This window comes from Agrilus planipennis, unplaced genomic scaffold (genome assembly GCF_000699045.2).
Source record: "Agrilus planipennis isolate EAB-ADULT unplaced genomic scaffold, Apla_2.0 scaffold4, whole genome shotgun sequence".
Taxonomy (NCBI): domain Eukaryota; kingdom Metazoa; phylum Arthropoda; class Insecta; order Coleoptera; family Buprestidae; genus Agrilus; species Agrilus planipennis.
In genome coordinates, this window is record NW_020442463.1 from 1,004,286 (window position 1) to 1,029,032 (window position 24,747).

Consider the following 24,747-nt stretch of genomic DNA (forward strand, 5'->3'; position numbering starts at 1 on the left):
AAAGAATTAAAAGCCAATCAGATTAATGAAAATAAATTGAAGAGTTAAGTGCTAATTAAATGCCCCAATAAAATAATATTGTTTCGCATGTTCTCCTAACTTCAGATTAACTTAACAGACCAGAGTAGTGAAAAACAATTAAAAATATATATATTCAAATGAGAATGAATTGAAAAATTGAGTGCTTATTAAATGCTCCAGTAAAATAAATATTGCTCCCTTTATTTTAATAAATTTCGCATGTTCTGCTTAATTCAGATAAACTCAGCAGAGCAAAGTAGTGACAAACAATTAAAAATTAATCTAATCGAATTAGAATGAATTAAAAAATTAAATGTTAATTAAAAGCCCCAATAAAATTAATATTGCTCCCTTTTTTTTACATTTCGCATGTTCTGCTAAATTCAGATCAACTCAGCAGAACAGGGTAGTAGCAAATAATTAAAAATAAATCTAATCGAATGAAGATGAATTAAAAAAATCAACTGCCCCAATAAAAATATTATTGCTCCATATTTTTAATATTGCCTATTCTGCTAGCTTCAGGTGAACTTAGCAAAGCGGAGTAGTGATAAACAAAGAGATTAAATAATTTAGTTTTAAAAAAATCTAGAACCAAGAATAAAGTGCTTACCTCTTTTGGAATTTGTTAAGGGATGTTTGAAGAATCTCTACACTTGCCTAGAGGGGATTATTCCTGGATTATACCTAAGTATAAGTACTTTAAATATGGACATTATCTCGCGTTGATAATATCCACAATAAAAGTGATGATGATATTGGTGAGTCTCTTTAAGGTTTTAAAATAAAATGAAAGTAGAAATAATTATGGAGAATATCAAGTGTTAATTGTATTTTTCACTCAAAAATATACTAATGAAAAAATACAACCGATCTTTATATAGAACAACTTAAAATTAACACCAGGTAGTTTTCGTTGTTCTTCAGAGTGTCTTTTTAGGCTAACATAAAATGAGTCTAATTTTTGGTAGTTTGAGTAACTTTAATCCTAATGAACCCTTCCTATTAAATGCCTTAAAAAACATACGCATGAAGTTAATAAAATGATAGTTGATAAGGCATTAGACAGAGCAAAGTTGGACAAATCTTGAGCTATCCCTACAACACTCAAATAACGAATCCAACGCTTGTATAATTTACGTTGATCCAAACAGTTCCTAAAAAGGGCCTCATGCAGGGGCGAATCTACTTAAGCGCATTTTGGACTGCAGCCCAGGGTAAATACAATAGGCCCCCAGTCCCCATTGAAAACATGTTAATTGTGTTGCCTATAATGCCGTGTTTGTTTCACATCAAAAAACATAAACATACAATTCGAATAGTTATCAAAGAACCAAAAGATACAATTGTAATTAAACAATTACAATTTTTTATATAAAAAATACCTAATTTTTTTAGATTTTGTATATGAAACATAGACAATGAGGTAATTATTATAGCGGTTTTTCTCAATGGTGCTAATAACAGTCAGCTGTCAAATCGGAGCAGTCAGAGATTGTCAGAAGAAAGTTTTTATTCAGTTTTTATTCGTGAGCTCTGTTATCAGCTTTAATTAGTGTAGTCTTTTATAAAATTTGGAAACTGTTTAATAACTAATTGAGCATACACGTTACACTATTGTCTCTAAACGGGGCAGGTTAATTAAAATAAGTAAACGGTTTTCTTTGCTCAATTAATAAATTAATGTCTCTTGAAAAGGTAAGTCAGTGCATATGTGTATTATGTATGTTTATTATCCAAACATACGTGACTAATTTCTTTCCCATTCTTTCTTTTAATAACCATTCATCGCTTGATAAATATATCATTACCGTTGTACTTTTATTGTGATATCATTCGATCCAATTCTCACATTTCAATAGTATTTATGTATTTTTTTTATACATAGGTGTTTCAAAAAGCAATACTAAGATTATTTGTAAAAGTATCAACAAAAAAGATACAAAATGAATTATTTTACCCTTATTAAAATTAATCAAAATGTTAACTCCTTCTAGATGGCTGCTGTTGGCGAAATTTGGATTTCTTGGNACTTTAATCCTAATGAACCCTTCCTATTAAATGCCTTAAAAAACATACGCATGAAGTTAATAAAATGATAGTTGATAAGGCATTAGACAGAGCAAAGTTGGACAAATCTTGAGCTATCCCTACAACACTCAAATAACGAATCCAACGCTTGTATAATTTACGTTGATCCAAACAGTTCCTAAAAAGGGCCTCATGCAGGGGCGAATCTACTTAAGCGCATTTTGGACTGCAGCCCAGGGTAAATACAATAGGCCCCCAGTCCCCATTGAAAACATGTTAATTGTGTTGCCTATAATGCCGTGTTTGTTTCACATCAAAAAACATAAACATACAATTCGAATAGTTATCAAAGAACCAAAAGATACAATTGTAATTAAACAATTACAATTTTTTATATAAAAAATACCTAATTTTTTTAGATTTTGTATATGAAACATAGACAATGAGGTAATTATTATAGCGGTTTTTCTCAATGGTGCTAATAACAGTCAGCTGTCAAATCGGAGCAGTCAGAGATTGTCAGAAGAAAGTTTTTATTCAGTTTTTATTCGTGAGCTCTGTTATCAGCTTTAATTAGTGTAGTCTTTTATAAAATTTGGAAACTGTTTAATAACTAATTGAGCATACACGTTACACTATTGTCTCTAAACGGGGCAGGTTAATTAAAATAAGTAAACGGTTTTCTTTGCTCAATTAATAAATTAATGTCTCTTGAAAAGGTAAGTCAGTGCATATGTGTATTATGTATGTTTATTATCCAAACATACGTGACTAATTTCTTTCCCATTCTTTCTTTTAATAACCATTCATCGCTTGATAAATATATCATTACCGTTGTACTTTTATTGTGATATCATTCGATCCAATTCTCACATTTCAATAGTATTTATGTATTTTTTTTATACATAGGTGTTTCAAAAAGCAATACTAAGATTATTTGTAAAAGTATCAACAAAAAAGATACAAAATGAATTATTTTACCCTTATTAAAATTAATCAAAATGTTAACTCCTTCTAGATGGCTGCTGTTGGCGAAATTTGGATTTCTTGGTTTAGTTGCTGTGTAGCTCAACCTCAAAAAAGACATAGACATAGAATAGATAGGTTTGTTGTTGTGCATTTATTTTACAAACCATTATTTTGTTATTGTAATAGTACTATTTTCATTAAAGAAAAATGACTTATTGATAACATTTAGCTGATATGTTAATATATTTAGGTCCATGATAGGCAATCCAATGAATTTCCAACATACAGCCCACATAGGCAGTAGAGACATGGAAATGCCAAATGATCAATTAAATGCACTTCAGCTACAAATGCGTAGTAAAGGAGGATATGAAGCAGCATACAAGGTAAGATTTATGACATATTAGTCTTCTTTATTGTTAAAAGGAATAAGGAATAAGTCCATTTAATTCTTTATTTCCAGGAAACAGACTGGTGTCGATAAATTAAAGATCTTTATTCTTTTGGTTGTGTAAAATATAAGCACTGATTAATATTTATTGTAATAAAACATGATTGTCCTTATGCACATGTGCAGCCAAATTAATTTGTTTTATATTAATAAGACTCCTGTTTAATGTTAAATGTGTTATGTGCCTTTATTGTTTTGAGTTGTGATATTATGTAATATTTAATATTGTAACTAACGTTTGATCATAAATAATTAGTTAAGTTTGTATGAGTATACTAAGGTGAATTGCAACATGCCCTGATACTAATGGAACAATTATTCATTTATTTCATGATTTATAGGAATGTATTTTTTGTTGCATGGTAATAAGTTGACTTTATACCTCCTTATGACTAGATTTACTTTTTTATATGACTGAATTTATTTTAATTTTTGAATAACTGAAATTGGTTTGAGTTTGTCATTGAATAATATACATACATATATATATATAAATTCAAAGAACCAAGTAATGTTTTTTCTTCTGTTTTTGTTCCTTAAATAAGGTTTTATTTTTATAATTTCTCTTTATCCATTATGTGTTAAAGAACAACAAGCAATGTTCAGTTTTTTTTCTAATAAATACATTCCTGTGTCATACTATATATAATTATGCAAAACACGCAATTTGCAGTTCATCGACTCAATTTCCCATTGTAGACTGACTGTACCATTTACAAACTGTTGCCTTTTAAAGCCAAAGTGCTGATACAAAGCTGCCTTGAATTTAAACGAAGTGGTTGCTACATAGGTAGCTAAGAGTAAACAAAAAACATGTAAGTGTTTTATACACTATTAACGATCCTAGCAATGGTTAGATAATAGTTTGTTTGTAATGGTTTATGTACATATTAAAGTATAAATTTACAGATAATATTTCTTTGTAAACTACGCCTCTTCTTCGCTACCTATTTTTTATTTAAATAAGCATAATCTGATTTTACTTTAAAAGTTTTTATCATCAGATCATTTATCAGCGCGGTATTTCAGTTTGGAGATCGCCCGAAGTTATTTTACAATTAGTTTAAAAAAACATTGACCGATCGTAAACTCTTAATTAATAAATTAATTACTAATTAAATAATCCGTCACAAATAAAGTTATTTGTCGATGTATATTTCCGTGGTTAAGCTTTTTTAAGCGTTATTGTGTCGAAATTAGTAGCCCTATACGTGTAATTTGTAGAATTTCTAGTTTCTTCGTTTTATTATTTAATAATTGTACGTAATTTTCATAGTCAATCTAAATCGTAGGAATCATGCATGATTTCACAGCATGTTATTTATAAAACGGCCGCGGTCGTTACCGAGAGAGCCTTATAAATTAATTTAACGTGAAAACTTAATTGGTGTACTGAACGGCATGTAAGCCGAATGGAACGCATCCTATTTACACTTTAATCTGTTGTCTATGGTTGATAATCCTGTTCAGTTGATAATGTTAGTAAACAATAAAAATGGCCGGTTGTGAGAGTGTATCAAAAGGTATACAGTCAAATCAAAATGAATTATTCAACTATTATATCACCATGAATATAAATAACATGTGTCGTATTTGTTTAGAAAAGGGGCAGAAGCTTATGCCCATCTTTGATCCTATAAAGCCTCCACATTTCTCAATATTAATTATGGCGTGTGCTTCAGTAGAGGTAAGTAAATTTCAAATACACATGTATTGTAATAAGGTTCCATTATATGAAAATAATATTTCCGTAGGTTTCTGAAGGTGACGGACTTCCACCTTTTATTTGTCAAAGGTGTATTGCGAAGCTGAATGTTGCATTCCAGTTTAAATCCCAATGTGAAAGTTCTGATGCAAGGTTAAGGCAATGTTTACAAAATTTGCATACTTTACCTCCGGCCACAGAACTAACCGCTTTAGTAGAAGTAGAGAAAGCCCAAAGTGATAATATTAATTTAAGAAATAACATCAAAATTGATGTTTGTGATTTAAATAGTGGACAGATTCAAGAGTACACATTACAAGATGATACCGCTCAACTTACAGGTGACAAGTTCCTTACTAATCCTAATTTAAGTAATATAAACGAAGCTGACATACAGCAATCAGCTCAAAGTGATGTGGGTTTGGAATCATTACATGAAACTTTAGAAGATATTACCAGAAATAATTTAAGGGAACTAAAATTTGATTTTCAAGAGTACAAAGATGATTCAAGTTATGTTAAAATTGAAGAGATTGGAAGACTAAATGTGGTAGATGTAGCAGTGCAACAACAAATAGTGAATAATAAAAATCAAAAACCTGTAAAAGAACATCAATGTGATACTTGTGGAAAAATTTTTCGGACAAAGCCAGGCCTTATACACCATATACGAATACATACTGGTGAACGTCCATATGTTTGTCATTTATGTGATAAACGGTTTATAAATGGTGGTCATCTTCATACACATATGAGAACACACACAGGAGAGAAGAATCATATATGTGCAGCTTGTAATAAAGCCTTTGCCACTGCTCAACAACTTACAAAGCATACAATTGCAATTCATACTTCAGAAAGACCATATGCATGTACTTATTGTTCAAAACGGTTTGCAAGTTCCAGTAATTTAAATACTCATACAAGAATACACACTGGTGAAAAAAATTATCATTGTGACCAGTGCACGAAGGCTTTTTCCACAAAAGGGCAACTTTATCAACACTTGTTGGTACATACAGGTGAGAAAGCATTTTTGTGTGAATATTGTAATAAAAGATTTTCCCAGAAGGCACATCTAATTCGACATTTAAAAATGCATAATGTTCCCAGATAGAGATTTTTACTTTCTGATAGTCGTACTGATTCAATTCATAAGCCTCAATATATTTTAGTTTTTTTGTTACTATTTATTTTGATGAAAACACTTAATTTTTAAATTGAGCTTTTAAAGTGAAAATTAAGAAGCTTTACATTAATTAAAGAACAATTATTTATTTATTTATTTATGAGAAATCAACTATTTAGTGCACNAACTTAGAAGAGCAGAGTGCTGGTAAACAATAAAAAATAAATCTAATTGATTTAAAATCAAATGAATAATTAAGTGTTAATTAAATGCCTCATTAATAAAATTATCACTTCCGTTTAAAAAAAAAATGTCGCATGTACTATTAAAAAATCAAAAATAAATCTAATTGAATTAAAATCAATTGAACAATTAAGTGCTAATTAAATGCCCCCAATAGCACTTAATTATTAGCTATATCATCTTTTGTTCTGCTGATTTTGCCCTCATAGACATGTCTTTTTTGTAACAAATAAAACACGCTCTAACTAATTAATCGTTTTAATTTAATTATCGCTCTTTGTTAGAGGTATAGATTATAAAAAAAGACAATTTTATAAATTATCTTTACAATATTGTTCTACATAGACTTTCCATAATAAGACTGTTATAGGAGATAGGAAATTTATTATTATACAGCTCTCTTTATTTTACAAAAAACATTATTATGGTTGATAATCTACCAAAATGCTTGTTAATTGCCTTAACGTTATATTGAGTCATTAATTGTATAACTTTATGAAATTGTAAAAATTAACTAAAAAAACGAGGTCTAAAAGAGTATTTTTGCTTTCTTTATTGCAGTCGATTTTTAGTAAACATCATTTTTTAAAACCAAAATGTTTAAGTGAAATGTGGTAGCTTATTTTATCATAACAGTGGCATACTTTAATTCACTGTAAGCTTTAATTTATTTTTACATATGTATAGCAAGGGCTATATTTTGTTATATTACCTGTAAGCGAAGAAAACAGTAAAAAATTTATTACAAATTTCCTGCATTCTTTTGACCACACTCATACCCAATTTTAAGTTGGACGTATTTAATACAAAAGCAAGTTAAAGCTTAAAACTTTTATTTAAAAAACATGCTAATGTTACAAGTATAAAAAAATAGTGAGTTCATTATTATTAGTACTGATACACGTTTAAAAAATGGCAGTTTTTGTGTTTTAATTTAATTAGGTTCAATTTTTAGCTCAGGTTTACTAGTTTTGGTTATGTAGCTCCTCGAGTAGGCTGGTTTTGTATGTTTTGCAACCCTTTCAATTTTTGATGCATATACAGGCTCTGTAGATTCATATTTTTTGGTAGTATTGGTAATCAGGGATAAATTTTCTGATTTTTTAGTAAAATTAGAAGGAAGTGGTATCTGCACAACAAGTACTTCTTCATTGTCAGACGTATTAGTTTGATTTTCAATTTCGTATTTTATATTATCAAGTTCTTCTTTCTTAATAACATCTATCAAGTTTGAAATAGCTTCATACTTTGAATTGAGTGACTGCCCTTCTGTGTTTGGAGTTCCTCTGTCTTCAAATTCAGAACTGTTAGTCATTCCTTCTTTCGGAGGCATTTCTTTGTGCAAATATGACACCGGCCAATGTTTAGGTTCTCCTAAATTGTTAGTTGGTTTCTCTAAAAACTGATTATCAAACTCTTTTTCATACTGATCGAGACTTTTGTGCGGAGTTGTTTTGTGTGTTTGTGGTCTATTTGGTCTGAACCTGGGATTGTACGAAGGCTGAAAGTTTGCAATTAAATTTGTTTGAAGCGGTTTTAAGTCAGGTAAATACGATTCCTTTACATGATTGGGAAGTCTGATAATTATATTTCTTGCGTAGGGGTAGTATTTATCGTTACATTGACGCCACTGAGTTTTTTGGTGGCCCACGTAGCACCTGTAAAAGATTAACAACATGAACGACAGGTCGGCTTTTATTATTTATAATACTAAATGAGCCTTTATATATAAATGTACCATTTACAGTGAAGCCTCATTCCCAAAATATAAACTACCAACTGGAACTATTTTCATCAAACATTTTAAATAAAGTAAACAAATAGCGTCTCAAAACTTATCAAAGTTTTTCGATTGGCGCCATCACTACGGGTATCATAGAAAACAGTCATGTGTGACAACCTAACTATTGTAAATATAGCATAATTTAATGTTTCTCTTCATTTTTAAAGGTGGCTACTTGTGGTTTATAAAAAACGAGATGCTTGTCCGTTCTTGTCGGTGAGCGTTGGCATGTTCTTTGCATCGTGGTTGTGGACAATTTGCATTTTATTTAATAGTGCGGTATAGTACCTTTGTAATTATTATTAATTGTAACTTGTGAGTGGTGTTTTTTTGGTGTTCATATTAAAAATGATTTCGTAAACAACGCCAAAACAGAACAGTTGTTGAAGTTAATCTTAAAAGGTAAGGAACCATTTTGCTTTTCACAGGTACTCGACGCCATGCCTGGGAATTTATCATTCTTTCATTTCTTCATTTCTTTCCATAAATATACAAATTTGTAGTGTTACAAATATGGTAATATACATAATAATTATATCAAAATACACGTTTCACATATATTTTTACAGAAATTGGCATTTATAAGGTTTCTAAGTAATTTTTTTTATAACCGCCCCCCCCACTACTAGAATTTTTACAGTAATAAGTACCTATTGAGAATTCACTTGTGAATTTTATATATTTTTGTTTCTGGCATGTAATTATTAATAAGAATTAGTAATCAATTTATGATATTACAATTACATGGATGCATCGATTAATATACTATAATCAGTTCACCTGTAACATTAAAGGTAAAATTCTTAAGAGAGGAATGCTAGAAAAAGAAATAATAGGGTATTTTCATAATTAACTTCAACGCAACATTCTATAATTAAATGATTCGGTGAATCGATTGAGTTATACTTAATTGGAAATTGTATAAAGAATAGCACCTGTTCTGCTGGCATCAAATAAACTTAGAAGAGCAGAGTGCTGGTAAACAATAAAAAATAAATCTAATTGATTTAAAATCAAATGAATAATTAAGTGTTAATTAAATGCCTCATTAATAAAATTATCACTTCCGTTTAAAAAAAAAATGTCGCATGTACTATTAAAAAATCAAAAATAAATCTAATTGAATTAAAATCAATTGAACAATTAAGTGCTAATTAAATGCCCCCAATAGCACTTAATTATTAGCTATATCATCTTTTGTTCTGCTGATTTTGCCCTCATAGACATGTCTTTTTTGTAACAAATAAAACACGCTCTAACTAATTAATCGTTTTAATTTAATTATCGCTCTTTGTTAGAGGTATAGATTATAAAAAAAGACAATTTTATAAATTATCTTTACAATATTGTTAAGCTGTAAACTTTTGAAACAGCGGAATGATTCATGTTGGTTTAATGTTGTCCTTCTTAATTTTTATAAAATGAGTTGTAATTTATTTGTAAATAATAATTTCTTACCATTGGTAAGAATATCCCTCTGAATAACCGCACTGATGATCAGGTCGACAGCAGTAGTCCCACGAATTTGGTGATGCTCCTTCAATTTCGCAAAACCAAAATCCTGCCTCTTTATTTTGTCGACTTAAACTTTTACAGGGCCATCCATTTACACTGAACATTCGCCATGTATATGGTGGATAGGCCACTCCTAAATAAAAAACACTGTGTAAATCTAAACCAGGAAAAGAGAGGGTGCACATTATAATAAAGTAGCAGAGATGAAACTTAGGAAAAATTTATATTAATTAATGTTCAGTTCGCAATCGATAAATTAGAAAAAAGTATCGATCTTTGTAAGATGCGAACAACAATTAAGTAGACACTTCAAAAATTTTATTATTGCTTATACCTGTATGGGGTTCTGAAATACTGTTGCCGTTATTGCCAATATGACTCCCCTTCGAATTCAACACCGCAACACATTCAGGATCATAATCGTTCCATGCGTACAAGGATGAGTCCTTGTCAAAAACATAATCGACATTGGGTAATAAATCGCTTTGGTAAATATCCGATAAATCACAATTGAGGGAATTTGGTGGTACATTCGATCTGTAAAAAGCGCAATTGTTTAAACAATAATTATTATTTTTTTTTTTTAATTTTCAACTAAAATTACGAAATTAATAAGCTGTGAACTTTTAATACAGGAGAATAATTTATGCAATATTATTTACCCACTACAAACTACCTCAAATTAATGAGGGAAAAATTGTTGCTGTTGTCACACCCTCACCGGGAATCGAACCCGGGACTTTTGGCTTTACGCACCTATGTTCTGACCACTAAATAGTGGGTAAATAAAAAATCGAAAAAATGATTTCAAATTAATATTGCATATTAATCCACTATTAAGTAACTAACAATATCATAGGATTTCATATATAGAATAATTTATGTTAACGTTACAAATCACGAAGGAGTCTAAACTATATTACATACTAATAGATGATTTAATAGTATGCGCCATTTTATGTTAAATTATCATAGTTGCAACATTGTATGTATTTGTATTTGGTGAATTTCAATCACGGTTATTTGAAAGTATTACCTGTTTTTCCAAAAAATTCTTAAACTAATCGAACTCTCAAATTTTTTTAAATAAAGCGTAACACCCCTCAAAAGCTTGAAATTGCATTTATTGGCCTTATATTACGTTATTTATTTATATGAAATTTATGTACCACGTTCTATTTTTCAAAAGACTATGCCATACATTGATTATATGATTACATGTAATAGAATATTTCTCGGTTCGGTTCTTAATTCGCTTGTACTGTAATTTTTCTAACCGTGTCCTGTCCCCATATTTCAAAATAGTTTTAGCGCCTTTTTTCATTTAATACTCTTAAAAGCATTTTCTGGATCAACGAAAGCTATGTATGCCTATTCCTCGTTTCTTTCGTTTTCTTTACTATTAAAACTAAAAAATGGCCTCATGCGTCCCCTATTTCTTCTAAACCTGATAAATCAGTCTACCCTTACTATATTTTTTCTGGCTTTCTTTTCAACCTCGGTACGATTCTAGTAAAAATTTTTGATGTATGAGAAGTTCAGCTAATTATTTTAAAATTTTCGCATCTATCTGTGAATCTCTTTTTTGATATATGGCCATACGTAGTTTGTGGAATCGGTAAGTTAATAAATTGGATGTAATATGTATGTAGGTATCAGAGGACGATAATATGAGACATAAACATGTTCAAATCATTTTAACTCACCTGAAACTATACGACATGCATTCAAAAAGACGTTTCTCTCTCGCTTCCGTACACTTTTGCCGGCACTCAAAATCATTTTCGACTGGAACTGAAGATTTCGTTGCTATGGGCAAGATTTTTGCGGGAGTCCCATAACCCACGTAGCATACTGCATACATAAATTAAACAATAATAGTATAATACGCACCAAATGAAGAATGTACGGCATTCCCCCTGGCGAACTTCCAGAAGGGGCATCCGTACGTTCTTCCCTAGGCCCTTACAATTTTATATTGGAGTAGGACCGAAAGTACAATTTCTCTTGGTTTCAAGAACGAAAATGCAACATAATCTCTTAGCTAAAAAATCGCATTTACTGCTTACTAGGAAAATACTTTAACATTCACTCCGTGGAATTTTCTATCAGAGGCGAATACGATGGTGGGAACCGAACCAGGCGAAGGGTTGTAAATCTCTTCCTAATAAGGAGTAATGCGATTTCTTACCCGGGAAGAAATATGTTGCTCTTTCGTTCCTGTAATCAGGCAAAAATTAATGTAGTACTTTCGGTAGGGATATGGTAAAAATAAATCCCTTGTGTAAATAACTTACGTTCGTTCATATTAGATGACGTAATGTTTCGATCGGCCGAGCCAACCTTAAAGTGAAATGGTTCACAACCATGGCCGTAACTACCTCTTTCATATATTTCGAATCCCGGTTCTAGTTTTAAGTCTATTCTAGGATTTAATTCGAAAAATGGTACATCACTTAATTGACAGTTGTCGATACTACCGCCAGGTATCGAGGGACCAAATCTGAATAGGAAATAATAGAAATTGAATCATGTTTTACAAGAAATTCGATGGAGTTCTGTGGAAAAGAACTAAATAAAACATTAATGAAATCCAAAATTCCACATATAAACGCTTAAGGTCTTAATCTTCACGCGGAGACTAAGCCTCCCTTTGTGAAATTTTGGACGTAATTATGTAAGGAAATTCGAAGTGATTAGTATTCTGTCGAAACTGCCAGACGCGGATCGCGATTTCGATCTTGCTGGATCTCATCAGCGCGTCGCAGACAGTTTCGACAGAATGAGTAACGTAAATAATTTACATTAACCATTACTTTTGGAATGAATAATGTAAAAAATTTACATTAACCATTACTTTTGTAATGAGTAACATAAATAATTTACATTAACCATTACTTTTGAAATGAATAGTGTAAAAAATTTACAGTAACCATTACTTTTGTAATGAGTAACGTAAATAATTATAGTACAGTACAGTACTGTATTTCTAATACTTTAAAATAATAGTAACGGTTAATGGAAAATATTTCCATTACTTTTGAAAAAAGTAATAGTTAATGTAATGATTGATGTAAATCATTTACATTACTCATCACGTCATTACAAAAGTAATGGTTAATGTAAATTGTTTACATTAATATTTTCGCAACTCTGATACTGACCACTTCGAATTTCTTTATTCGATTTTGGTAGCGTGTCTATCACGTGGGTGAGCTACGCCGTGGATTTAGTTCAGCAAGGAGATATCCATCCATTTAAATGGACATCAACGAGCATATTGAATTCCACTAAATGTAACATTGTACTACAGATGGCGTTTACCGTGTCATTTGAAAGATTTCGTAATTATATGAAGCTAGCACAACAAAGTTATATTTCTTGAAATGCACTATAATTTGCCACTTATTATTAGCTAATTTGTTACCAAATCTACAAATTTGTCGATTACTGACAGATAGACATTGTTTTAACTTGAAATTAAGTAGGAGCCATAATTTGTCACTGAATGATGATACTTTTACACATTTTGTTTTCAAGTTCAATCACGAGCTTATCAGCTCATCGAGCTGGTACTGCACATAGCGTATCTCGAAATAGAAATATTGCAGGAAAATTCAGTAAGGACCATACTTTGCCTCTAGAAGATACCTTTTTTGTCTCAAGTTCTGTCTCGAGCTTAAAAACTCGTCAAGTTGGTATTACACGAGATAGAAATATTATTGAACAATACGGTAAAGATCTTAATTTGTCGCTGGTACCTTAGCTGATTTTGTGCGAGTTCAACCTCTAGCAACTCAACAAAAAATAACTGGAGGTCGTCCAACCGGCACTACACGTAGAATATCTTAATATCACTTTCATATTTTTTAAATTTGTCAAGGATGAAAGGTAAGTTCAGTCAGTTGTCAATGCAGTACCACTGATGATGTCAGCCATAGCCGACGAAACGTTTGGACCTAACATTTCATTTAGACCGCGGCCCTTCTGCTCGAATCATAATTTGGATTTCGGCCGTGAAATCAAACAAAATTCGAGAAAACAAGTTTACCTGTAACTAAACGCTCTGCAAGTAAATCGTTTACTGTGAAGACATTCTAGCTGACATTCTGGCAGCGTTTGACATGTGAGTGAATCCTTAACAACGGTATGGTCAAATCTTAGTCCACTTCTTACCCTCCAGAAGCATTCTGAAATTGCAACGATTTTAAATTGTGAATAATTAATTTTTGAATGTTCTTCGAGGGTTAAAATAGTTGCGTTACAGCATATACATATAATAAATACGTGACAGTACATATCTTATTTTATATAATTAAAGTGTCATGTAGGACATGCAGTTACCACTATATCCTCGACTAGATATTAGTAGATTGTGACAAACTTCTCGATTGTTCATCGTGTACACGTCGAAATTTCTATCCGGTTCTAAATCAGCATAGTAATCAATTGTCTTATGAGTCTTGTCGCTCAGATAACAATTTTCTGGAGGTACTGATGGACCATATGTATACCTACATGAAAATGAGAATTATTTTGAGTAAGCTCCGGGTCAGTTGGTTAAGTAAGTAGGGCAAGGGTGACGGTCTAGTCGCATATAACAACAAGAAATAAATTTTGTGCTCACGATAGGCTAATTTGGGAATTCGAATGCGTTTAAGATGTGGTGTTATAGGAGGATGCTAATAACACCATGGTTAGAATTCAAAAGGTATTACAATTAGAAAGAGTAGGAGAATAGGCAGTGTTATATACAATACATACACGGAGAAAACTAAATTGTTATGACAACGCAAAAATTACAATTTTCGTAGAAATTAGTAGAAGTTATTATTATAACTTGTAATAATCTCAATTTCGACATGTTTCTTTAAAAATTATTTCAAGTTTCTTAATTATTGCAATTAAATTTGTGATGTCAACGAAAATACATAGTAAATTTATTTCTGTTGGGATTTTATTTTTACAAATTCGGGTCCAAATTGTAACTTTTATTATTTTCGCTTACGAAGCAACGGGCCAATAGGATGAATAGTATAATAAGCAGGAGTTGAGAGGGGCAGATGTACACCTAGATTAGATTACTCTTCGCAAATAGTGCGCGTCTACACTTTGAACTGAAGACCTTATGACCTTTATTCTCGAAATGATCAGTATAAAGAACCGGTCAGTACATAAGTATGAATGGCTAGTGTAAATAAAAAACGATCCGAATGGAATTACATAATTACGGGTTAAATTATTTTATGAGTTAATTTAGTTAATTAGTTGTACCACGTGGATTTAAATATTGACCATTTATATTTAATTACTGATAAAAGGAGATTAAAATAGTGATCAGTAAAAATGAACTTGTTAAACATGAATGTATCCCCAATTACTAGCAAATGTTGGAGTTACTAAGCCACATTTAGTTGTATAAGAACTGTTTCATCTTTCCGAAATTGTTAAAAAAACCGCGTCCTGTATTATTTCGTTTTAGTTTATTTTTTATTTTTTTCGTTTCCAATCCCTTATGTTATTAAATAATTTAATATCATACTTGGCAAATCAGCTTGCAATCTGCAAGATAAAGTAAGCAAACAATAAATCGCCAACAATAATTGGTTTACATCGTATTAGTTGGTCAAAGTATTTAGAGTTACTTATTTTCCTTACAACAAGTAAGTAATCTAAAGTATTGTTCAAGTGTTGTGCTTATAGGACAATGGAAAAATTTTGAAGAAAGCCAAACTTAAAAGGAAACTTTTTTATATAATTCCAATTAATTTTTCTGAAACAGGTGATCGGCTGCAAACCTTAATTTCATGACTACAATTATTGTCTTGATTACCTGAAGGCGTACGAAGAACAGATGAATGCTTTCTCCTTGAAACAAAGTAACTCACATTCGTAAATATCCTTGACAGCTAAAAATTTTCTAACGACATGCCGGTGTAGCCTAAATCCGCTGGTCATTCTCAATGAACAAGCTAAAATAATATTACATGTAAATCGTAACTATTGTAGTATACCATATTGTAAATTCCACCTTTTTTCACTAAACTGTCACTATCAATAAACCCTGGTTCGAATCCTGTTCTATGACCAAAAAAATATTGATTACCAGTTGGAGGAAAATGTTTGAACGGCTGGTATTGGGGAGGTTGAATAAAAAAATTTGAAAAATATTGCTGATCGTCATATCTTCTCAATCCCCAATAGTTATAACTGTCTTTATGATGATCGTAATAACTTTTTTGACCTCCGTACCCGTATAAACCACCGTAAGCATTCCACTCTTTTGGTTTGTGTGCCGGTACAAACGGTTGACGAGTTTTGTCGATNAACTTAATACCCGATAATGTAATTTTCTTTTCATCTTAAAATACCAAATAATCTCAGTAGAATCGTGAATTCATAAATTTTAGATGTGAATCTTAGAGTATGTTTTTAAAAAACTTTTTGATTTACTTTGATAATTTAAATTGATGTTTGATGATCGTAATAACTTTTTTGACCTCCGTACCCGTATAAACCACCGTAAGCATTCCACTCTTTTGGTTTGTGTGCCGGTACAAACGGTTGACGAGTTTTGTCGATCTGATAGTCATCCCAAACAATTGGTTTATTAGGAACATTAGTAAAATAGCCATTAGGTTTGCCAAAATTTCCATAGGATCCACCCCAATAGCTGTTCTTGTCATCAAATCCCCAGTATCTGAAATCTTGTTCCCTTTTCCGAAAATAGTTGTCCCAGAACTGGTCTTTTTGGTAATAATCGATTTCAGGAGGCAAAAACGGTTCAAACGATTTATAGTCATAAACTGGGGGTTCCCCGTGTGGTAGATACGACTTTCGATCATTATCATGTAAATAATAAGGGGGTCGCTTGTGGTACAGTTGGGGCGGGGGTGGTGGTAGTAATCGTCTTCTGTCGTCTTCAGGATAAAATCTTCCTTTATCTGAGTGATAATTTGGAGTAACTGGATTAGGTTCGTAACGTGGTGTTGTGACATCAGGGATTGTGGAATGGTCGGGAAGGTACGTTGTGGGTATTGTGGGTGGTTGAAGATCTTTTCGACTCGCGTCTACACCTCCTGCGGGAAGGTATGAAGGGACGCGAGCCGTATGGTGAAAAAACCGCCCACTGTCATGGTTAAAACGATCTTCTTTGGAAAAGTTGTAGGAACGATGACCTTCCACATTAAAGCGATGATCGTAGAAATCGTAACCTTCAAACAAGCAAAATTGTTCCTGTTTTACTACTAACGCAAGTTTTCTTTAGATATTTTTAAATAATCAATAATTAAAAGAAATATGAAAACTAGAAGTCCTTCTAAAATTGATCCGTGTTTAGTCAGAAAATAGTCCTAGAGAAGCCCAAAAGTTTAGGAGAAGCGTTACAAATTTTTTACGTTAAAAAATGTCATTTTAAAACTCAAAAATTATCACTGTTTACAGTGAAGTACCTAGGAAGAAGAGAGAAATTAGTAAAAATCATCTGATTTGGGTCGACACTCTGAAATCTAAATGAAATTCTTTTAATAGTATAAATATTACTAATACGGAATAACTTTTGTATTCTACAACCAACATGCTTTTATTCTTACTTTTGTCTCCTCGTTGTCCACCCCTATAGGGTGGTGGAGGATCATATCGATAACCGTCATCTTGTTCATATGAAGGAGGAGGTCTATAACGCCTATCATCGTAATACACGTTTCTATCATCTTTACCGTAGTTCCTTCCCCCATAATTGTTTCTACGTGGAAAATCGTATCCACTTCCTCTGTCAAAGGGCGGTCTGTACTGGCGGCTTGGTGGTCTATCGTAGTTACTGTAAGTAGGTCTTTGCATAGGGTATGTCTTGCAGTCCGGACCCACATTACGGTCTCGTTCGTAGTAGTCGTAATCGGGGTCGTGAACGATGTCCCTTCTGAGATTGATTTCTTGGAGTGGAAAATCTAACAGTTCGCATTCTCCTTGTCCTTTGCCTGACTGATCTAGTCTTGAATTGAAATTGGAAATTCGAAATTCACGTAGGTACATAATTAATAAAGTCCATCTTTTAAAAATTCGATTGAATTTTGTTTCTGTATATCTGAATAGGTGAATTGAAAACTATGAAAATCAAAAAGAAATAGGCGAGATAGGTTGGTAGGACACCTTCTCAGGCATGAAGGGCTAGCAAGAGACATATTAGAGGCAGAAACAGGAGTTGAAAGGGGTAGAGGTAGACCTAGATTAGATTAGTGTTCGCAAATAGTTGAAGATGTAGGATATTCTAGTTTTAGGGAAATGCGAAGATTAGCTCAGGATAGGAAAGAGTGGAGGTGCGTGTCCAACCAGTCTTACGACTGACGACCTTATGATTATGATGATTTATGATTAGCCGATTTCTTCACCTATTTTAATGATTATTTTTTATTGAATAGGCTTTATCTCTAGGGTGAAGCATATCAAACGATCCGAATGGAATTACATAATTACGGGTTAAATTATTTTATGAGTTAATTTAGTTAATTAGTTGTACCACGTGGATTTAAATATTGACCATTTATATTTAATTACTGATAAAAGGAGATTAAAATAGTGATCAGTAAAAATGAACTTGTTAAACATGAATGTATCCCNTATGACGATGAGTTTTTCGTTTAAAAACGATTGCACCTGCTCTTGATCATTGCACTAACAGAAGATTTTTCTGGGTTACATACATTTATCTCTGATATCCTTAAAATGACATAGTTCGAAATAAGTTCGTAGCAACAAATAATGTAAAATGCGTGCAGTTGTAGCGTGATCGTGACTATTTTTACGGATGTTGCAGCATTTAATTTGCAAGAATTTCAGGGTTAACGATTACAAGTAGCTCTTTTTTTAATTAGTCGTACTTGATATTCAAATTTTGGTTCAAAAACTGGTTAAAAGTACTTTTATGATTTCGTGGAGACATGACAAATTATACAGCCAGGGCATATTAAAATAATTAAAGATTACAATTTTTTAACAATAATAAATTGCAGCAGGGAATGGAAAAAGTTATATTACATACTAATAGATGATTTAATAGTATGCGCCATTTTATGTTAAATTATCATAGTTGCAACATTGTATGTATTTGTATTTGGTGAATTTCAATCACGGTTATTTGAAAGTATTACCTGTTTTTCCAAAAAATTCTTAAACTAATCGAACTCTCAAATTTTTTTAAATAAAGCGTAACACCCCTCAAAAGCTTGAAATTGCATTTATTGGCCTTATATTACGTTATTTATTTATATGAAATTTATGTACCACGTTCTATTTTTCAAAAGACTATGCCATACATTGATTATATGATTACATGTAATAGAATATTTCTCGGTTCGGTTCTTAATTCGCTTGTACTGTAATTTTTCTAACCGTGTCCTGTCCCCATATTTCAAAATAGTTTTAGCGCCTTTTTTCATTTAATACTCTTAAAAGCATTTTCTGGATCAACGAAAGCTATGTATGCCTATTCCTCGTTTCTTTCGTTTTCTTTACTATTAAAACTAAAAAATGGCCTCATGCGTCCCCTATTTCTTCTAAACCTGATAAATCAGTCTACCCTTACTATATTTTTTCTGGCTTTCTTTTCAACCTCGGTACGATTCTAGTAAAAATTTTTGATGTATGAGAAGTTCAGCTAATTATTTTAAAATTTTCGCATCTATCTGTGAATCTCTTTTTTGATATATGGCCATACGTAGTTTGTGGAATCGGTAAGTTAATAAATTGGATGTAATATGTATGTAGGTATCAGAGGACGATAATATGAGACATAAACATGTTCAAATCATTTTAACTCACCTGAAACTATACGACATGCATTCAAAAAGACGTTTCTCTCTCGCTTCCGTACACTTTTGCCGGCATTCAAAATCATTTTCGACTGGAACTGAAGATTTCGTTGCTATGGGCAAGATTTTTGCGGGAGTCCCATAACCCACGTAGCATACTGCATACATAAATTAAACAATAATAGTATAATACGCACCAAATGAAGAATGTACGGCATTCCCCCTGGCGAACTTCCAGAAGGGGCATCCGTACGTTCTTCCCTAGGCCCTTACAATTTTATATTGGAGTAGGACCGAAAGTACAATTTCTCTTGGTTTCAAGAACGAAAATGCAACATAATCTCTTAGCTAAAAAATCGCATTTACTGCTTACTAGGAAAATACTTTAACATTCACTCCGTGGAATTTTCTATCAGAGGCGAATACGATGGTGGGAACCGAACCAGGCGAAGGGTTGTAAATCTCTTCCTAATAAGGAGTAATGCGATTTCTTACCCGGGAAGAAATATGTTGCTCTTTCGTTCCTGTAATCAGGCAAAAATTAATGTAGTACTTTCGGTAGGGATATGGTAAAAATAAATCCCTTGTGTAAATAACTTACGTTCGTTCATATTAGATGACGTAATGTTTCGATCGGCCGAGCCAACCTTAAAGTGAAATGGTTCACAACCATGGCCGTAACTACCTCTTTCATATATTTCGAATCCCGGTTCTAGTTTTAAGTCTATTCTAGGATTTAATTCGAAAAATGGTACATCACTTAATTGACAGTTGTCGATACTACCGCCAGGTATCGAGGGACCAAATCTGAATAGGAAATAATAGAAATTGAATCATGTTTTACAAGAAATTCGATGGAGTTCTGTGGAAAAGAACTAAATAAAACATTAATGAAATCCAAAATTCCACATATAAACGCTTAAGGTCTTAATCTTCACGCGGAGACTAAGCCTCCCTTTGTGAAATTTTGGACGTAATTATGTAAGGAAATTCGAAGTGATTAGTATTCTGTCGAAACTGCCAGACGCGGATCGCGATTTCGATCTTGCTGGATCTCATCAGCGCGTCGCAGACAGTTTCGACAGAATGAGTAACGTAAATAATTTACATTAACCATTACTTTTGGAATGAATAATGTAAAAAATTTACATTAACCATTACTTTTGTAATGAGTAACATAAATAATTTACATTAACCATTACTTTTGAAATGAATAGTGTAAAAAATTTACAGTAACCATTACTTTTGTAATGAGTAACGTAAATAATTATAGTACAGTACAGTACTGTATTTCTAATACTTTAAAATAATAGTAACGGTTAATGGAAAATATTTCNAACAATAATAAATTGCAGCAGGGAATGGAAAAAGTAAATTAATTAAAATGTTTTTTCAACTAAGGGCTGTTGTAAATTGCAGATTCCTGTTGATGAGTAACAAAATTAACGAAATAAATAAAATTTTGCAAATTTTAAATCTTCCTACCTTAAAGTGAACTTTAGAAGTTAATAAACTTAATACCCGATAATGTAATTTTCTTTTCATCTTAAAATACCAAATAATCTCAGTAGAATCGTGAATTCATAAATTTTAGATGTGAATCTTAGAGTATGTTTTTAAAAAACTTTTTGATTTACTTTGATAATTTAAATTGATGTTCTCTGAATAGTGAATTGAAACATTAATAATAATTTTTTGTTTATGTTGTTAATATCAACATTCAACCTACCTGTAATTAAAACCTTCGCAAACAAATTGACTTTCTTCGGCGCATTCTTTCATACAGTCTTCAAGTCGTTCACAAAATACCGCTTTTCTTACAATGGATGGGGTTATTCTTTTTCCAGCTAGGACACGTCTGTAGCAGGCTATTAAACAAAAAATTAAATTCGTTTACGTATATTTATAATGACACGTGAGCTTTTACCAACAAAGTAATTAATAAGGTCGGAATTCTGGGTTTTAATGTCCTTGGGGTTGGTAAAATATCGACATATGCATTCCAAGAAAATGAAGAATAAAACTTAGATGCCGGAAAAAGTGTGATTCATTTATTGATTGTATTTTTTTTATAGAAAATTTAATAGATAGCAGATGACTGTATGTATTCGTATTATTTATTTATTACTTAATTTTCGTAATCTACCTTTGAATAATCGTTTACCGAATAGTATATTTTTGTCCATAATATCAGGTTTACCGAGCTGATCACTGTCAAATGACCTATTTTTTCCGATAAAAGTAAATGAAAACAACCTTTCACAAAAATGGGATTATTTGAAATAGAATTCTTGATCCAAAAAAGACCTACTCCTAAAATTTCTTTAACTAAAATTATATAAAAGCACACTTTTTTTTCCAAAGATGAGTCCTTGTTAAATTGACTTTATTTTTCTACTGGTATTACATTTAATGAAAAATTCCTTTACATGACGTATTCTTTTATAGTGGCATTCTTCATACGTTTATTTTTCTACATTTTTATCTGACTTTCTCACAGACATTGTGTCAAGTTTGAACGAGGTAGATCACAAATTTGTGTACAGGTGATATGTACTTGTACATATTGATGTATAATGCGAATAACATTAACATTATAATGGAACGGTGTCCATAAAAACGCTTTTTGCTTTAAAGATTGGTGAAAAATAAAATTAATTCAATTAAAATGGAAAATCTTGATTTAAAACATGTCAAATGTATTTCATTCAAACAAAAAAAATGTAAATTTTGGTTACAAATTATTCAGGAGAAGGAAATTTAACTTTGAAGAAACCACATTGTGACTAAAAAATTGTAGTAAAATCAATAAGCTCTTTCTTTTTTGCTATTTTGACGAAGTTATCAGAACTAAAAAAGACTTGTCTACTAATTTTTTACTTCTATTGAATACAAACAATAGGTTGTATTTGATTTAATCGTAAATAGTAATTTGTGCATATGTTTTTGAATTTCGCTTACAACGTAATTTTTTTAAATGCGGAAAGTCGTTTTTCTAATATAAATCATAAAATTTTATTTTAATCACGAAATTACTGTACAGTTTAAATGGAAATGTTGCACTTATATTTTTGAGCCAAACTGCTGAGGATAACGTAGATTAATTGAATAAACTGAAAATGTATTAATGTTATTTTAGCAAANATAGTGGCATTCTTCATACGTTTATTTTTCTACATTTTTATCTGACTTTCTCACAGACATTGTGTCAAGTTTGAACGAGGTAGATCACAAATTTGTGTACAGGTGATATGTACTTGTACATATTGATGTATAATGCGAATAACATTAACATTATAATGGAACGGTGTCCATAAAAACGCTTTTTGCTTTAAAGATTGGTGAAAAATAAAATTAATTCAATTAAAATGGAAAATCTTGATTTAAAACATGTCAAATGTTTTTCATTCAAACAAAAAAAATGTAAATTTTGGTTACAAATTATTCAGGAGAAAGAAATTTAACTTTGAAAAAACCACATTCTTACTAAAAAATTGTAGTAAAATCAATAAGCTCTTTCTTTTTTGCTATTTTGACGAAGTTATCAGAACTAAAAAAGACTTGTCTACTAATTTTTTACTTCTATTGAATACAAACAATAGGTTGTATTTGATTTAATCGTAAATAGTAATTTGTGCATATGTTTTTGAATTTCGCTTACAACGTAATTTTTTAAATGCGAAAAGTCCTTTTTCTAATACAAATCATAAAATTTTATTTTAATCACGAAATTACTGTACAGTTTAAATGGAAATGTTGCACTTATATTTTTGAGCCAAACTGCTGAGGATAACGTAGATTAATTGAATAAACTAAAAATGTATTAATGTTATTTTAGCAAATTATAAATGGCTTATCAGTAGTATTGTAGTAATGTAACGAAATATGTTTTTATAATGTAGCGTTACCTTTAGCATCTTCTACTATAATGACTCTTGACGATAGACTAGCTCCGATTTCCAAAACTATTACCAAATATATCACATAAACACAGGATGTTTTCATCTTAATGAGAAAAATAACAAAAAGTCCTTTTAAAAGGCGTCACTAAACACATGTTACACTATAAATTAATCGCAGTGAAACCCATGTGTTTGTACTGTTCTAACAATTTAAGATCGGCTGCTAACCATGTCTTGGTGAAACGATGTCGGTGAGAATGAAAATTTACATACAAAACACAAAGTTGCAAAACGTTTTCTGATGTAAACTAGATACAGTGGCAGTTGTAACATTCGATGTTCAAAATTATAAAATTGTAATTAGTAGTAGCAGTAGTAGTTAATGAACTACAGTTTAGTGTTGCCGCGCTTTATAATTTTCCGGACGCCGATGATGCAATGAAAATGAAAATTTTGAAATAGGTATGACGATGAGTTTTTCGTTTAAAAACGATTGCACCTGCTCTTGATTATTGCACTAACAGAAGATTTTTCTGGGTTACATACATTTATACATTCCGTTTTCAAGGATAGGTTCGGTCGTTTATGAATGGCTCGGTATTGTTACATTTTCCTTTCTTAGTCAGTAGAGGGGAACTAAAAAAAGCTCCCAGTTTTCGTTAGAACAAATGATATGACAGAATTACTCGCACTATCGATCAACATTTGTACTAATAACTAAATAAGTCAGTGGTTGATATTATTTTAATTTATTGAATTAAATTTTGAATATTCGAGCTTTTTTGAAAACTGAAACTAGCAGATTATTAAGCAGTTTTAAATAAATTTAATCATGCATTTTACTGACCATATTAAATATTACAATAAGCTACGTATTTAACGAAAATAGTATAATTGAAAGAAAAATTTTAGGTTTTTGACTCGATTAACTCGATGAAATAACTTTCGTTGAAAGTAGTCTACCAATAGAGAGTAGTTCCATTCGTATATTAAAATTAAGGCAAAAAAAAAAACAACAAGAAAAGAATTCATCAAGAGTATCATTAGGTTCTTAGTCAATATCTCATCGAAACGACCATACGTAAGTGACTTATTAGTTCTTATCAGCACGCCATAGATTATCGCACAAATCNTACTGACCATATTAAATATTACAATAAGCTACGTATTTAACGAAAATAGTATAATTGAA

At 31.3% G+C, this 24,747-nt stretch overlaps 3 protein-coding genes across 5 annotated transcripts; 2 read left to right on the plus strand and 1 right to left on the minus strand.

Moving 5' to 3' along the window:
- The first annotated feature begins 1,489 nt into the window (after positions 1 to 1,489).
- LOC108739430 (CDC42 small effector protein homolog) lies at positions 1,490 to 3,962 on the plus strand. Of its 2 annotated transcripts, none has more exons than XM_025980857.1 (4): positions 1,490 to 1,719; positions 3,071 to 3,156; positions 3,272 to 3,407; positions 3,485 to 3,962. In XM_025980857.1, the coding sequence occupies exons 1-4, from the start codon at positions 1,705 to 1,707 to the stop codon at positions 3,503 to 3,505; spliced, it is 258 nt and encodes an 85-aa protein (XP_025836642.1). In that variant the 5' UTR covers positions 1,490 to 1,704; the 3' UTR covers positions 3,506 to 3,962. The 2 variants fall into 2 exon arrangements, with proteins under 2 accessions (XP_025836642.1, XP_025836643.1); XM_025980858.1 differs by lacking the exon at positions 1,490 to 1,719 and adding an exon at positions 2,542 to 2,771.
- Positions 3,963 to 4,936: 974 nt separating this feature from the next.
- LOC108739431 (zinc finger protein 664-like) lies at positions 4,937 to 6,417 on the plus strand. Of its 2 annotated transcripts, XM_018473331.1 has the most exons (3): positions 4,937 to 4,995; positions 5,074 to 5,159; positions 5,227 to 6,417. In XM_018473331.1, exons 1-3 carry the CDS (start codon positions 4,968 to 4,970, stop codon positions 6,292 to 6,294), a joined length of 1,182 nt encoding a protein of 393 aa, XP_018328833.1. In that variant the 5' UTR covers positions 4,937 to 4,967; the 3' UTR covers positions 6,295 to 6,417. The 2 variants fall into 2 exon arrangements, with proteins under 2 accessions (XP_018328833.1, XP_018328832.1); XM_018473330.1 differs by having other exon boundaries at positions 4,963 to 5,159.
- A 948-nt stretch (positions 6,418 to 7,365) lies between these two features.
- Positions 7,366 to 24,112, minus strand: LOC108739432. The gene is made up of 13 exons (XM_025980896.1): positions 23,562 to 24,112; positions 21,383 to 21,521; positions 17,440 to 17,837; positions 16,327 to 17,061; positions 15,879 to 16,208; positions 15,681 to 15,819; positions 14,192 to 14,361; positions 13,899 to 14,037; positions 12,145 to 12,350; positions 11,554 to 11,701; positions 10,182 to 10,384; positions 9,791 to 9,980; positions 7,366 to 8,207 (listed from the first exon to the last, which is right to left on the minus strand). The coding sequence occupies exons 1-13, from the start codon at positions 23,656 to 23,658 to the stop codon at positions 7,484 to 7,486; spliced, it is 3,618 nt and encodes a 1,205-aa protein (XP_025836681.1). The 5' UTR covers positions 23,659 to 24,112; the 3' UTR covers positions 7,366 to 7,483.
- Positions 24,113 to 24,747: the final 635 nt, after the last annotated feature.